Source organism: Rhinolophus sinicus, chromosome 12 (genome assembly GCF_057876585.1).
Source record: "Rhinolophus sinicus isolate RSI-liver-muscle chromosome 12, RSI-T2T, whole genome shotgun sequence".
Lineage (NCBI taxonomy): Eukaryota > Metazoa > Chordata > Mammalia > Chiroptera > Rhinolophidae > Rhinolophus > Rhinolophus sinicus.
In genome coordinates, this window is record NC_142512.1 from 39,122,842 (window position 1) to 39,138,956 (window position 16,115).

General features: G+C 54.0%; 1 protein-coding gene across 1 annotated transcript; it reads left to right on the forward strand.

The window, feature by feature from the left end:
• Nucleotides 1–762: 762 nt before the first annotated feature.
• Nucleotides 763–13,639, forward strand: RAPGEFL1 (Rap guanine nucleotide exchange factor like 1). Its single transcript, XM_074319660.2, has 15 exons — nt 763–1,399; nt 4,157–4,235; nt 5,136–5,271; nt 5,497–5,594; nt 7,294–7,406; nt 7,665–7,832; nt 8,540–8,637; nt 8,749–8,871; nt 9,393–9,571; nt 9,664–9,754; nt 10,271–10,321; nt 10,655–10,742; nt 10,911–10,975; nt 11,355–11,409; nt 11,660–13,639. The coding sequence occupies exons 1-15, from the start codon at nt 880–882 to the stop codon at nt 11,782–11,784; spliced, it is 1,989 nt and encodes a 662-aa protein (XP_074175761.2). The 5' UTR covers nt 763–879; the 3' UTR covers nt 11,785–13,639.
• The last annotated feature ends 2,476 nt before the right edge of the window (nt 13,640–16,115 follow it).

Consider the following 16,115-nt stretch of genomic DNA (forward strand, 5'->3'; position numbering starts at 1 on the left):
ACGGGTGCTGCCCCCAGGGCCAATGCCAATCCACCAAGGCCTTCCCAGGCCTTATTGCAAGAAGAGATAAAGACCACATGGTCCTGTGAGTATGGCAAAAGAGCACGCTATCGGGTAGAGAGTGACAGACACCCAATCAGCAATCTGTAGGCCTCATCTGAGTACAGGTAAGTGACTCAAGGTGTGCAGACTGCAGATCTGGTTCCTTGAAATGACCCTAGAAAGTCCCTGTAAGCCCCTGAGCCAGGAATCCCTCTCAGTTGGTGTATCACTCCCTTACCTTCGCCCTTAATTTCTGCATCTGCTCTGAACTCTCCACCCAGTCCCACTCAGGCCCTAACTGTTGCTCTCGTGATCAGCCCCAACGCCCAAATTCAAGCCTTGCGCTGCCCAGGGGGTGGGCCCAGTAAGGGCAGGGGCGGGGACTGGGCGGGGACTTGAGGAGGGGGTGCGGTCTCAGTTCTGCCACCTTCCCCCCGTCAGGAGCGCAGCCGCCGCTGCCGCCGCCGCTGCTGCCGCGTCCTCTCAGCTTTGCGCTCCGCCCGCTGTCTCTGTCGCCGCAGCCCGGCCCTGGAGCGCAGAGCCGGGGCACTGGCCCTGCAGCCTTCCTACCCTTCGGGCCGCGTTCCGCCTGCAGCCGGCATGGGGGTCCTCTAAGAACGGGCACCCCTTCCCTCCGGCACCTCCCCCGGCCACTGGCCACTGGACTGCAGCCAGCGAGCCTCGGGCACTTCTGGCCCCCAGACTAACGCCTGGCACGGCCCTCCGCTCTGCCCCTTCGGCTTTAAGCATCCTGTCCCCGCCCCCCCCGCCCGCGCCTGGGACACCTGGGTCCCCCGGCAGCCCCTAGGAGAGGGGCGGGGGGGGGGGGGGGGAGGCATGAAGCCACTGGAGAAATTTCTGAAGAAACAGACGTCGCAGCTGGCGGGGCGAACCGTGGCGGGAGGTCCCGGCGGGGGTCAGGGTTGCTGCGGCGGGCCTGGAGGGGGTGGGGGACCTGGTGGGGGCGGCGGTCCAGCCGGGGGACCGCGGCCGCTGCAGCGGCGTCAGAGTGTGTCTCGCCTGCTGCTCCCAGCTTTCCTTCGGGAGCCCCCCGCTGAGCCGGGGCTGGAGCCGCCCCTCGAGGAGGAAGGGGGAGAGCCAGCGGGGGTCGCGGAGGAACTCGGCAGCGGGGGACCCTGTTGGCTGCAGCTAGAGGAGGTGCCGGGGCCCGGGCCGCTCGGGGGCGGGGGGCCCCTGCGTTCCCCATCCTCGTACTCCTCGGACGAGCTTTCCCCCGGCGAGCCCCTGACTTCCCCGCCCTGGGCTCCTCTGGGCGCCCCCGAGCGGCCGGAGCATCTTCTGAACCGGGTTCTGGAGCGACTGGCGGGAGGGGCCACCAGGGACAGCGCCGCCTCAGGTAAGGAGTCGGCTCATCCCTCCCGGAGTAGGGGGTCGCCACCTGGTTCCTCTTACTTGCCCTTGGAGAGTAGGGGTGGCTCCATGCCGGAGACTCGACGCGGGGTTGAGTGGTCAGCTGAAGCGGGGTAGGGGCCCATCAGAGGAACAGACCCTTCTGCAGAAGAGAGATGCCAGTGCCACCTTCCTCCCTGTAGCAGCCTCACCCACAGCTGGAGAAGCTAAACCTTTCTCTCTTTAAGCCACCCTTCCTTTCCCCTGGACATTTTATCCACAGATTCATTTTATCCACAGTCCCTGATGTTGATGATCTCCTTCTGGGGCCCAAAATTAGAGCCTGACACACTAAGATGGAAGCTGCCCAGAGCAGCCCGAGCCACTACCCCTCCACCCCCAGAGGTGCCCAACCCTGCAAGACCTTCCAGGAGTCCCCGATTCTGTTTAGAAGCCTAGAGCAAAGGGCTGGCCCACTCAGTGGGGCAGTGCCAGACAGGCACAAGGCCTGAGCTGCCTTTTGGGCTCTGGCAAAGGGATGCATTGTCCTTAGCAGCTTGTGGCGAGGGAGGCATTCTGGTTGGGGGGCTGACTCAGAGGTATTGTTGGGGGAGAGGTGGCTGAGCAGACATCAGGCCCTTGCAGCACCCAGGGGGTTCTGAGCCTCTCCAACTCCCGCCCTTCCAGTGGCAGGCCTCAGCACACGGCCTCTTTCAGAAATAATAACCACACCCTGAGAGGCTTATTCCCTAACCGATGATGCTATTTCACCACTCCCCACCAGCACCCTTCCTAAGGAAACTTGGAGGAAATTGAGGCCCCAAATTGCTGGTTAGTGGGTGAGGTAGAAGACTAGCTGGTCTTTAGGTCTGCCTCTCAGAATGTCACTAAGCCCAGCAGGGTCTGGGGACTGGGAGTTCTGGTTGGGGGTTTCACACTTTCCTCTCAGACCTCTGCAGGGAGCCCTAGCCTAGATGTGTGGAAGGGGGCTCCACTCCTCTAGATTTTCCTCAAGACCCAGGTCCTTTCCTTTGGCTCAGGCTGTAGCTGCCCTGGGGAGCTGACACCTTTTGGATTTAATTAGAAAAATATCAGACACACACAGCTCTCCTAACCATAACTTCCCGCCTACACCACACACCCTGTGTCTCTATGACACATTCCCTGGGGAGGCTGTGCATTGGACCTGAGCCTGTCTTGGAAGAGACAGACGCCAAACTGTAACCCCCACAGCAGCATCTCCCCCACTCTGCCCTGTGCTCCTCTTCCTTTGCTCTGGCTTAGCTCTCCTGTGAGATAAAGGGTATAGGAAGGATGTGGGGCATCCCTATTCCTAGTCCCCATCCCTGGAGCTGGGTGTCAGGGTTGGGGGAGCGGCTCTCGGGATCACTTTAAGAACACAGCGGGATAGCTGGGCAGGAGGAAAAAGGAGAAACTATCTTTCTGGTGCCTGGTGCCACAGACAGACTCTGTTCAGTCTATCTGGGGAGGGACTCCTGAATTGACTGTCACCTGTATTATCTGGCCTGGGCGGCTGGATTCCCAGAGTAACTGGTTTGGGGAACCCCAAACCAGTCCCAGAGTGAATGAGAATCAGCTTAACCTGCCACTCTGATATTCTCTGATATAACCAATGTTCTCAAGCCATCTTGGTTCCCTCCCAGGGTGTGTGGGAGCAGAGGACTGACAGAAGCTACCCCAAAGTAGCCAGTCTCTCAAACATCTAAGTAGCCCCATCTGACCACTGGCTCTATCCTGACACTCTGCTCACCTCAGGCATATTGAGAAAAGGACAAAGTCTCAGGAGTATAGGTTCTAGTCTAGCTCTAGGCAAGTCCCTGGGCCTTGGTTTCTCATTTGTGAGATGAAAGACTTGAAGTAAAGGGTCTCCTGTTGGTTTTCTTCCTCCACCTTCCTGGCTAGAATTGGAGGCCAGGGGCTGGTGGTTTTGTCCTGGGGCAGTGCCTGGGGACCTGGCCCTAACCTGTCCTTGTGAGGACTCCTGGCTCCCTCGCTGCACCCAGCCTGTCTGTGTGTGCCAGGCTGCCCTGCCCCACCCCAGGGCTGGCTGCAAGTCAGGGCGACCTTATACCTGGCTGACTGGCTGAGCCAGGCCCAGATGGGGGTGTGGAGGGGGAAAAGTGTGGTGGGAGGAGCCACGCCCCTCCACCCTTCCATCATTAACCCTTCCATCTCTGGGCATCCAGAAGACACAGGGTTTCTCTTTAGGATCAAAGAGATGGCAGTCCTCCCTCCCCCTTTTAATGGGGCTGGTTCTCACCTGCCTAGTTGGAACTCAAAGCTGTTAGGTAGGGAGTGGGGAGGGGAGGAGGGACACACACACACACACACACACACACACACACACACACACACACGCGCGCGCGCACCCTGCTGACCCCGACCTCTGTTGAGAAGTTCTCTTTGTCTAGAGACCCTTCTGTGGGCTACCTCTTTTGTGGGGCAGATATCAAGCTTGGTGTAATAGCTGACCAGCTTGAAGTGGGCGTGGTCATCAAAGGGTGCCCCCTCCTTCCCTCCAGCTGCCTTGGCAGCTGCCAAACCCACCCCCGCAGCGGCTGCCCAGAACCTTCACACATGTGTGTGTGTGCACGCTTGTGTAGAGCATGATGGGGCAGGTGGCTGGAGCTCCAGCCTAGCTAACGAAAACTCACCCTTGGAGTCAAGAGAAGGGAGTGGTGAGTGTCAAGCTGGGTCCTGGAAGTGCCCTCCTGACATCGGTGGTGCCAATTGATCTCTACAGATATCTTGCTGGATGATATCGTCCTCACCCATTCTCTCTTCCTCCCCACGGAGAAATTTCTGCAGGAGCTACACCAGTAATATCCTTTTGTGGAGCTAGCAAAAGGGGAGGTCAGGAGGGAGCCACTACCCCCATCCCTCATGTGATGTCAGGGCCTAAGCTCTCCCGTAGAAGACACAGTTAGGTTTCAGCCCCAATTTTTGTACTCACCAATTTTGGGCAGATCATCTTAACTTCCAAGGCCTCAGTTTCCTCTTCTGTAAAATGGGGGTGAATAGCACCTGCTCTGCCTACCTGCGGGGCTGCTGTGGAGATGGATCTGATAGGTATGGGAGTGCATTGGAGATTGCAAAGCCTTATATAAATGTAAGGTGTTATTATTCTATTAAGAGTGCTTTTCTCCCCCCTGAATTGTTGCTCTAAACATCTGGTTGCCCAGTGAGTTATTACAGGGTCTGATGTAAACATCGGGTCATGGCTGGGCTTCATTAGGGTCTACTAGAGACAAGTCACTGGCTGGGCTATTCATAGGGTCTCGTGTAAGCACAGGGCCTCTCACTGAGTTATTTTAAGACCTAATTATAAATGTCAGGCTGAGTAGAATATCATAGGCTCTCTTCGAAACACCAGGCCTTACACTGGGGTATGGTCAGGTTTGTTGTAAGCACCATTGGCTTTTATTAGCCTGCTATGAGCTCCAGGCATGGGCTGGTCAGAGGTTGGGTGGGTCCAGCCAGGATATCCTCAAGTGAAATTCAAAGAAGCAGGAGCTTGGATGTGGTCAAGTGGGTGCCATCCCTGCCTACTCAGCAAAAACCTGGGCTGGGTCATGAGGGGATCTTGGTTCCAAGGACCCCTGGATCTCCTTTCTCCCTGGCCCCAAACCTATAGAATATTTGGAAGTAGCTTAGCCTCCCATCTTCCTTCCCAGTTTCCTCAGGTCTGCCTGCCCAGGGCTTTTTCTTAACTTGGGGGTCAGCTTTGTTTGGGCAGGAGGCATGGAGGGCCCTGAGGGGCTGGGCCGGAAGCAGGCCTGTCTAGCCATGCTCCTTCATTTCTTGGACACCTACCAGGGACTGCTGCAGGAGGAAGAGGGGGCTGGCCGCATCATCAAGGTGGGCCTGGGAAGAGAAGGCGGGTGAGCAGGCTATTAAGTCTGGAAGGGGGCCCCATTGAAGGAGCCATACCATCAAGCTGGACGCTGGAAGAAAAAGATGCCAGTGGGCCTTAACTTATATGGTTCTTCTATACTCGAAGGCATGGAGACCCTGCTCCAGCCCTTACAGAGAGTGATGCTTGGGATGAGAGCCCTGCCCTCACGTTTCTCCTCCTCTCCCCAGGATCTGTACCTGCTGATTATGAAGGATGAGTCCCTTTACCAGGACCTCCGAGATGACACACTGAGGCTGCACCAGCTTGTGGAAACCGTGGAGCTAAAGTGAGGGGAATGGGTTGGGGAAGGGGACAGGAAAGAAGTCCCCTAGGTTCCTTTCTTACGGGGGCTGCCTCTGGCCTTTTGGCTCCAATATGGCTTTATTTCAGTCCCTTTCTCTTACTGGAGAGTAGCACAAAGCACTGTCTCAGGCATTTTTTTGTCCATTCTCCCATCCACTTACTTGTCGATCCAATGGTGTACTGATAAATGTGTAACAATGCGCACTTCAGGAAAAAGAGCCCTGATTTATAGCTTTTGATGATTTCAATGGTGTAAATTCTGTCACCATGGCTGATTTCAAGCTACCAACATGACATGACATCACTGAATGTGCAGTTGGGAAGAGATGTGCAGTACCAGGCCATTATGGAGTATTTTCACCGTTACAAGTACCATAGATGTAAATATCCTGAAGAGCAGAGATAATAGTAAAATGTAGTAAAACAATTAGGAAACTAATTGTTTTGGTGATATTTTGACTGTAAGATTAGAAACACACATGCTCATATATTTTTTAATGGCTTTATTTAAAAACCAGTTGGCAAAATACCCCCAACTTTAACCATTTGCTCACATGAGCCAGTGTGAGCCAGCTTCAGGACACCACTGCATCCAACCATCCATCAATCCATCCATCCATCTCTTCGGCCCTTTCAGTTTCTCTCCGCTACGTCCCCAACACCACAACCCTTGTTTAGGTCTCATGATCTCTCACCTGGATTATTGTCACAGCTTTCTATCCAGAGCCTCAATGTATGGTCTTGTGTCCTCTCCCTTCTTATGCTGACACCAGAGAGATCTTTCCAACTTGAAGACATCATGCTCCTGTTCCAAAAACATCCAGGGCTCCCCAAGACAAAGCTGCAACATCCTAACACAGCATTCAACACCCTTCCCGTTCTGCCTTCTAAATAATCCTTCCCATTTCCTCTCCCACATCCTCCTATACCCATGACACTCTCTCTGTACACCCCATTCCTTGAATTCTTACGCTTTCCCAACTTCCTGCTGTCATTTATACGGTCTATTCCAGAAGGACCTCCTCCCACCCCCTTCTCTTCTTGTCTTTCCAGGGCCAGGTCAAATGCTGTCTTCTCAATGAAAGTTTCCCAGATACTCCTTTTAGGAGTAGCTTTCTCCCTCCCCCATACCACCATAACTCTCCTTGTACCTTTGTTATATCACCTAACACCTCCTGCCTTGTGTTAGAAGTAGCTGGATGCACATCGCTCTCCCTCCCAGACTGCAAAGTCCTTGTTGGCAAAATTCAGCAAACAGCTGATGACCTACACCTGCCGTGTACTAAGCAATGTGCTAGACCTGGAGGATGAAAAAAGAAAAATCAGAAAAAACTAATCGCAGCCCTCAAAAGCTCTCAATCTTGTAGGAGAGATAAGATGTGAACGAACATAAACAAATTAGCCCAATGTCCTATAGCAGTTGAGGGGGAAAACGTGAACTTTCCTGGTGGGTGGGGTGAATCAAAGAAGAATTCATGGAAGAGGTGGCATTGGATTTGGGTCACTTGGACAGTTGTCCCCTGCTAGCCATTGTCCTCTCTTCTGACCTCTTTCACCACTCTCTGAATGAACCTGATGCCAGTGCATCCTTGACCCAGTTCTGGCATTCCTGCTTAATGTTGCCTGCCTGGCACTCCATATGCCTGGCAGGGCTTCCTGATGCCCAGCTGTGTCCATGCCAGGATCCCAGAGGAGACCCAGCCACCCAGCAAGCAGGTGAAGCCACTCTTCCGCCACTTCCGTCGGATAGACTCCTGTCTGCAGACCCGAGTGGCCTTCCGGGGCTCCGATGAGAGTGAGTGTGGGCATTAGGAGGGGCAGGGCTTCCTGAGTGGTTCAGGGGTCCCTGCAGGGTCTCTGGCTCTTGGGCACCTTCCGTGGAATCTCCCCGGGTAGTAGAACCACTCCTTTCACAGCACCTTTTTCAGAGGCTAACCCCCCAATTTAAGGTTAGGGGTGGGATGGGGTGGGGAACACACGTGCCCTAGAGGAGACTGTGCCAGTGTTGCCATTCTGCCATCTGACAAACAGCGACCTTCCTGTCTCTATCCAGTCTTCTGCCGGGTCTACATGCCTGACCACTCTTATGTGACCATACGAAGCCGCCTGTCAGCGTCTGTGCAGGACATTCTGGGCTCTGTGACGGAGAAACTGCAGTACTCAGAGGAGCCTGCGGGCCGTGAGGACGCCCTCATCCTGGTAGCTGTGGCCTCCTCTGGAGGTGAGGGTCAGGAAAAGCTGGGCTGGGGAGAGAAACAAGCCCGGTGCCCTGGGGCAGGGTAAAGACTGACCTCTAGGCTCTGGCTCCTACGAGTGTGATACTGGGACCACGCCTGAGCATCACCTGGGAGCTTATTACAAATGCAGTATTTCAGACCCCACTCCACACCTGCTGAATTGGAAGGTACCTTTTAACAAGATCCCCAGGCTATTCTATGCACATTAAAATTTGGGAAGCACTGGTCCAGGACACTTGGATGCTGATCTGGATGCTTGCCTCTTACTCACCTTGGGATCTAGTCCTTTAACCCCATTGAGTACCACGGGATCTATGTTTTTGAGGCTGAAGACACAGGGTGGGCCTCCAATCCCTGTGGGAAGGCAAAAAGCCTGCAATGTAGTAGACATAGCCTTATTTCACTCTAAGATGGGGACAAAAATCCTGCTTTTCCAGTGTCACAGGGATGAAAGGATGAGAGGAGAGCTGTGAAAAACATTGGGAGCAAAAAAGAGGTTAAAAATGCAAAAGAAATCATTATTTGAAAAATTTCAGAAAAATATGGCGTAAACTGGTGATAATATGAGACCCATTAGTCTCGAATATGTCCGTGCGGGGTGAGGAGTTTCTGGATGGGGTGGTGACAGTGGCTGGGGTATGTGAGGGGGCCGGTGGCCAGGGCTGAGGCAGAGCAGCTCGTTCTTCTGCAGAGAAGGTCCTTCTCCAGCCGACTGAAGACTGTGTCTTCACCACGCTGGGCATCAACAGCCACCTGTTTGCCTGCACCCGGGACAGCTATGAGGCCCTGGTAAGAAGGCCTTCGCAAGGCCTTGGCTGGGAGTGAGGGCTGGGAGGGGCTGGGAGCAGAAACTCACCCGCCCACGCGGGAGCCCAGCCCTGTGCCCCTGCTTGCCGTCAGGTGCCTCTCCCGGAGGAAATCCAGGTCTCCCCTGGAGACACAGAGATTCACCGCGTGGAGCCCGAGGACATTGCCAACCATCTTACTGCCTTCCACTGGGAGCTGTTCCGATGTGTGCACGAGGTGGGGGCTGAGGCTGCGGCTGGGCGGGGAGGGGGGGGGGCTGGAGGGTGGCAGTGTGTGCAGCTGCAGCCCCTGGTGAGAATGTCCACTTTGCAGTCTGCCCTGTCAGGGCGTTGCCAGAACCTCCCTAAGCCTTTGGGCCCTCATCTGAAAAATAACAGAGACCCCCTCGCAGGGAGGTTCAGGGCCCAAGCGCTGCTTACACAGAACCCGACTCACCGTTAGTGTTTAAAAAATATTCTCTATTAAGGAAATAAAATCAAGCAGTGACAATAATGTCTATCAGATGGTTCAAGCGTTTGGCACCTAGTAAATGCTCAATAGATGGGAGAGTATTATTCATATTGGCTGTTTCCCCCCCCCATCTCTGTTGCATCCTGTCCTGTCCCCGCTTTTTTCTTCTTCTATTTTCCACCCCTCCCACCCCCGCCCTCCTGCTATTCCCTCCTCACCGCTTGGCACTGCCATCTTCCCACCCACACCCCCTCCGCCTTGGCCGCCCCTCCGCCACTTGGGTGCAGCTGGAGTTCGTGGACTACGTGTTCCACGGGGAGCGCGGCCGCCGGGAGACGGCCAACCTGGAGCTTCTGCTGCAGCGTTGCAGCGAAGTCACCCACTGGGTGGCCACCGAGGTTCTGCTCTGCGAGGCCGCGGGCAAGCGCGCGCAGCTGCTCAAGAAGTTCATCAAGATCGCAGCCATGTGAGTGCGGCGGGCGGGAGAGGGGAAGCCGGGGCGTCGGGGCGTGGCCACCGCCCCCTGGCCGCCTCCTGACCCGCCTCCCACCCCCGCAGCTGCAAGCAAAACCAGGACCTGCTGTCCTTCTACGCCGTGGTCATGGGGCTGGACAACGCCGCGGTCAGCCGCCTGCGGCTCACCTGGGAGGTGATGCGACCTCTTCCCTTTCCTCTCCTCCCACCTTTGCTGGCCCACCTGGGGACCTTGGCCTCCAGCCTCAGTCTTGACATCCCGGGCTCGTCCCGGTTGGAAGGAGGCGCCCTCTTCTGGCAGATACAGTCCAGGGCACACAGCTCGGCTAATGGACCCTGTCCTGGTGCGGATTCGTCTTCGGAATCCCGCCCGAGTGGGAGGGCAGGCATCCCAGGCCAGGTCACCGACTTGGCTGCCGGATTTCATCCAGCACTCAGTGAGGCGCCTTTGTGCATGCCATATGCATAAGCAGAGGCTTCCGTTTCCCCAGAATAATTCATTCCTCTGGGCTGCTTCCAGCTCCCCAGATCCAGCCAAGGGTGACTCCACTGCCCCATCCACCAGCTTCCCAGTCCCCTGCGAGACACTCAGGCGCTTTCCCCCTCTAACACCTGGGGATTAGTCAGAAGCTCCCATGAAACCCTAGGAGCTCCACTCTGACATTTCTTCTCCTTCCTTCAAACTCTGCAGAAGCTGCCAGGGAAATTCAAGAACTTGTTCCGCAAATTTGAGAACCTGACAGTGAGTGGGTTTGGCTCTTTTTTCTGCCCCTGGACTTGCACCTCAGAGTCTCTCTGTTCCCATAAACCTTTCTCAAGCTTCCCTTTCAAGGGTTTTAGTGCTTTGGACCCCCGCCCCTCCTCCCCACCATGCTGGAGGATTGCTACCCTGTTTTCCCTGGAGTTGCAGAGAGAGCAGTCAAGCTTCTCCCCAGCACACCCCCAGCTAGATGCCCATTCACACCCCTATCGATTGGAGATGTAGCTAGCGCAGTGGCATGAAGGAGGGAATCCTTCATGCCTTTGGGTACACTGGGCCTATCTGTCCCTTTCTCCCTCTGCTGTGGAATGCCAGGACCCTTGCAGGAACCACAAAAGCTACCGAGAAGTGATCTCCAAGATGAAAGCCCCTGTGATTCCTTTTGTGCCTCTGATTCTCAAAGGTGAGTCTTCCCAAATTATGCTCCTCATCCACATTTTTCATGCCCGAGTTCTGACTCTCAGCCCCCTCCCTGCGCAGCTCTGAGTGCCCAGAGGAGAGGAGCCCCAAGATTGGGTGGAGTCCAGGGGACCTTCTCTTTTACTCACTTGCTTCTTTCCCTGTCCCCTAGACCTGACTTTCCTACATGAGGGGAGTAAGACCCTTGTGGATGGTTTGGTGAACATTGAGAAGCTGGTGAGTGGCACTGCCAACCCCAGTCCTGTAAGTGGGGGACTGGCATCCTCCCCCTCTCCTGGCACCCCCCTAAAGACAGCAGCCTTTCTCCATGGTGCCCAGCTTGCCTGACAGACTCCCGACTATCTCCCTGGTGGCATCGCTGTGGCAACCCGCCCACGGGTGGCAGATCTGGCAGGCAGCTTGGGGGGCAACTCTGCTACCTCCGCCTCATCTGGCACCCTGTTACACCCACTTCTTTGGTCTTTCAGAGACCCTCCAGAATTGGGGACTGGAGGAAGTAAAACCAACAGAGTTGGAGGTTGGAGGAAGGCGAGCATAAGAGGGGGGGAGTGTCTTTCTGTGCCCTTTTCAGGGCTCATTCCTTGTCCTCTCCCAGCATTCAGTGGCTGAAAAAGTGAGGACAGTCCGCAAATACCGGAGCCGGCCCCTGTGTGAGTACCCAGAGTTCCGAGAGTATTACAGGTAGAGCTTTGCCTCAGCGGGAGGGTTCAGGGAGAACTCCCTGTTCAAATGTTTACTTCCTGCTACTTGTCAGTTCTCCATTCTCTCCTTCGACCTCCCCGGGGGCCCTTCTGCCCAACACTTTTCCCAGTCTGCACCCTTCTCCTCCAGCTGGTGTGTGTGTGTGTAGAGGAAGAAGGAGGCTGGCAGCCTGACCACCAGTCTCTCATTATACCCCAGGCCTGGATATGGAGGCGTCCCCCCATCACCTACAGACCAAGGCCTACGTGCGCCAGTTCCAAGTCATCGACAACCAGAACCTCCTCTTCGAGCTTTCCTACAAGCTGGAGGCGAATAGTCAGTGAGAACACAGGTTTTAGTCGGCCCCCACCAGGGTTCTCGGGCACCTGGCACTCAAGCACTTTGCACGATGTCCCACCCCACCTCTGACATCTTTCCCCTGGAGCAACTTCCCGCCCCACAGGAAGGAGTTGGATGGACTTTCCCTCTGGACGCATAAGCCTGTTCATCCTGCTGAAGTCTTCTCCCCATTGCTCCTGCAAGCCCAAACCACACTCTGCTGCTTTCTGCCCTGGCAGGGAAAGGGGGCAGAGAGTTCCTTCCTCTGTCCCCTCCCATCGAGGTCTGTTTCTGAGATAGGAGTTTCCAACCTCCTCTTCCCAAGCAGGAAGCAAAGCCCACCCCACCCCCCATCTCGCAGAACGGAATTGGGGGAGGGACTGGCAGCCTTCCTCTCCACCACCTGTCCGCCTTCTTCCTCGTCAGTGCTGGGACCCCTGGACGTACCCCCCCATATTATATTGCCCTCGTGTCTGTGTGCGTGCGTGCGTGTGCATGTGTCGCTCTTGAAGGAGCAGGAGTGCATCGGGTAATTGAGGGAGGGTGTTGTGTGTGCTGGGGGTGGTCCTTCTGTTTGGTGCTACCCTAGTCGACTGACTCTGCCCCTGGGTCGGTGCTTTCTGCACCCCCACCTCCCTTCTCGGTTCCTCATGCCGCCCTGCATCCCCAGGCTTGTGGGCAAAGCTGCTCAGGAGGACAGGGAGTAGAAGCAGGTGGGAGGGGTGACCCACCAGCCCTTGGCAGTCCCCCAGTCAGGCCTTCCGAAGGTCCCTGGGTGGGCTCCAGTGAGAGGGTAAAAGATGCTCAGGGAAACACAGGCCTAAGCTGCCTATAGGGCCCTCCTTCTGTGTTACAGTGGGCTGGGGTGTGGCCGAATCAGGAGTTAGGGGCGCCTGCTGCCCACACTCCTGCTTCTGGGGTGTCTCCCTGCTAAGAAGGGAGTTATGGTCCCCCTTCTGGCTCTATGTCTGACACCAAGAACATGATCTTTATCCTTTCCCAGTCTTGACACCCCCTTGGTCCCCCTCATCAGAGTTAGGGTGGGGTGGACCCCTGTATCTGGGGCAGGTAGACCCCCAAAGTGGGAGGAGGGAACGGCGGAGACTGTAAAGGAAGACTAGACTCTAGCGATGCCTTCATTACCTCTCTGTCTCCCCTCCCTCTCCCATCAGGGCCTCTAGGGCTGAGGGGTTGCAGGGGCTCCTGGCAGCTACTGGGTGAGGTTTCCTGGCACAGCCTCACCCTCCTTTCTGGCACCACCTCTTGCCCTTTTGAAGAGGCAGCAGCAGCAGCAGCAGCAAAAGCAGCTGTTACTCCTGCATTGAGGGTGTATATATTTTTTACCAAAAGCTCTGGAATTGTAAATTTATTTTTTAAAACTCAAAGAGGGAAAGAGCCTTGTATCATATGTAAACAATGTATCATAGGTTATGTTGTACAGTCCCTTTTATACAGCGGCCTGTCTTGTTCCTCCCCACCCCCAGCCCCACATACACAGACGCTGTGTCCCACCCCCTTCCATCCCTTACAGACAGTGACCAAGGCCCCCCTCATGCTTCCTGCGTCCTCCTTGCAATAGCAGATGTGCCCTCCTCTCCCTGCAGCCCTGACCCCTCTCAGCAGCCTTCTTATTCCAGCTCCCACGACCATCCTGGACACTGGGGCCCACTGGTCCAGTCTTGGCTGCTGCCTGCCCATGGCCTTGACACCTGCCCTGCTGCCTCCCTCCCAGGGGCCTCCCCGCCCCGTCCCTGTGCCCATAGCTTTAACAGAGTGAACCGTGTGTACTGTACAGGCTCAGTTGTCATTGCAGAAACTGCTGGGTGGAGAAAAAGCCGATAAAGTCTATGAATCAACCCACCTGCTGTTCTCCATTCTGTTTCTTTGAGGCTGGGGAAGAGCGGATGGAGGGAGAGGGGACTCCCTCTCAGTGTACTGGGCCCCTCAGCAGGATGGTTCTGGAGTGACTTTGAAAATGTGGATGAGAGGGAAAGGTGCCAACCTCATGAGACAGGTCACTTGGAACTTGGAAGAGTACACATTTTAGTTCTTACATGTTCCAGGTGCCATAGATATGTGATCTTGTTTAATTCTAACACTGTAAGGAGGAAGATGGAGGCTGGGCAGTCCTAACATAAGGTCCAAGTTACAGGGAAAATGAGGGGTTGGACGTGGGCCTCTAACCCAGATCCATCCACTACAGACAGCAAGCACTATTCACACAACCAATATTTACCAGTTGTACTAAGGTGTGGGGCATCTAAGCTCCAGGCGATATCGTGTACTCACACAGCTGCACACGAGCCCGTGACCTTCCCTCGTCCTATAGCCGTTATTTCCTCAATCTTCTGCATCTCAGGAAATGACCGTCTCATCTACCCAGGTTTTCTAGGCGAGAATATAGGAGTCACCCTTAATGGTTCTTTCTCTCATCCCTCCCTCATCGCATTGTCCAGTCCTTTTGGCTGCAATTCCAGAATATATCCTGGATATATCCTATATATATCCTGGATTGCTCCACTTCTCTATGATTCTTTTATTATCACGGAGTCCAAACCACTCTCATGTCTTCCATGGATGATTACATGAGTCTCCTACCTGGGCTCTCAGCTGCCTCTCTCCAACCCACCCCTAACTCCACCAGGGAGTTCTCCACACTGCAGCCAGGGTACTCTTCTAAAAACCTAAATCAGATCATGTATGGATAAAATTAAAAAGAGAGGCAATGCCAAGTGTCAGTGAGGATGTGGAGCAACTGGGACTTTTATATACCACTGGTGGGAGTGTAAAGTGGTACAACCACTTTGGCAAAGTGTCTGGTAGAATCTACTACAACTAAATGTATACCTCAATTCTGACCTAGCATTTCCACTCCTAGGTGTATGCCCAAGAGAAATTAGTAACTATGTCCACTAAAAGACACGTACACCAATGATCATAGCCATTTTATTCACGATAAAGAATTTGGAAAAAACCCAAGAGTCCTTCCACAAGGGAATGGATAAATCGATTGTGGAATATTCTTATAGTGGAATACCACCTAGCCACACAAAAGAACCAATGACGACTACCTGCATGAATGACTCTCACAGACATAATACCGAGGAAAAGAAGCCAGACACATAAGACTTACATACTGTATTATTCCATTTAAGAGAAGTTCAAGATCAGGCAAAATTAATCTATGGGGTTAGAAGTAAAAATAGTAGATACTCAATGGGATGGGAGAGAGTATTGATTGGGGAGGGGTATGGAGAAGCCCTCTGTGGTGATAGAGATGTTCTGTAGGTTGACCTGGGGGGTGGTTACACGTGTGTGGTCACTGAGTAGTTCATGTGAGATTTATAGATTTCACTGGAGTTATTTTATACCTCAACTAAAACAGTTCAGATTATAACACTCCCCTGTTTTTGATAACACTTCGGTTAAAAATCAAACTCCTCTCTCTCCGCCCCCATCTCCTACCCCCTCTCCCCTCACTCCACTCCAGCCACGCTCATCACTTTACTGTCCATTCTTGTCTCAGGGATTTTTACCTTTGCTCTTCCCTGAGCCTTTCCTGACCACTCTGATCCACCCCACCCCACCCCACCCCACCCTTCACTCTCTATCCCCTTATCCTGTATTTCCTTCAAGGCTCTCATCACTACCTGACATTATAGATACTTCTTTGTGTATTTGCTTCATGGTTACTCTCCCGCCGGAATGTTAGCTCCGAGTCTGTCCTGTTCACTACTCGGTACTTAGAACAATACCTGGCACAGAGAAGACACTCAATACATATTTGCTGAATTAATAAATTAGGTTGGTTGAAATAGGAGCTGTAGAGTGGGACAAGACATAAGATGATAAGTGCTCTGGGAATTAAGCCAAGGAGATTCTTTACCAGTCTGGGGATGGTGGATGGGGCACAATAAAAGAAAACTTTTTGGAAGAGGTGACCCAGGTCTTGAAGCAGCGTAGGGTTTGATGGCAAACGTGTGGAAGTGGGGAGTTAGGTAGGGCAGAAAAAGGGATATGGGTTATTCCACTTGTCCCCTGCTCAGCATCGTTAGACCCATCCGTCGTCTTTTAGGGGTGATGATAAAGAGTTGACATTTGGAAGAGTGTTGTCACTCACTATGTTGGGCTTTATGTGCATTCTCTTGGATTCCCAATGAATCCAAGATTTTGGCTCCATCAGCTCTACTTTTCAGGTCTTGAGAGATTTCTTATCAGAGGCACAGAGAGGCCAAGTTTCCAGCCCTGAGTCTCACAGCTCGCAGGGATTTGAATCCAGTTTTCTGACTCCGGAGCCACAGTTTAAGTTCTGCACAATCCTGGAATCTTGAATAGC

Coding starts and splice junctions, on each gene's coding strand:
- RAPGEFL1 (XM_074319660.2), top strand. CDS start 880: ATGAAGCCACTGGAGAAATTTCTGAAGAAACAGACGTCGCAGCTGGCG. Junction 9,755..10,270: donor GCCTGCGGCTCACCTGGGAG/GTGATGCGACCT, acceptor CAAACTCTGCAG/AAGCTGCCAGGGAAATTCAA. Junction 10,743..10,910: donor TGTGCCTCTGATTCTCAAAG/GTGAGTCTTCCC, acceptor CCTGTCCCCTAG/ACCTGACTTTCCTACATGAG.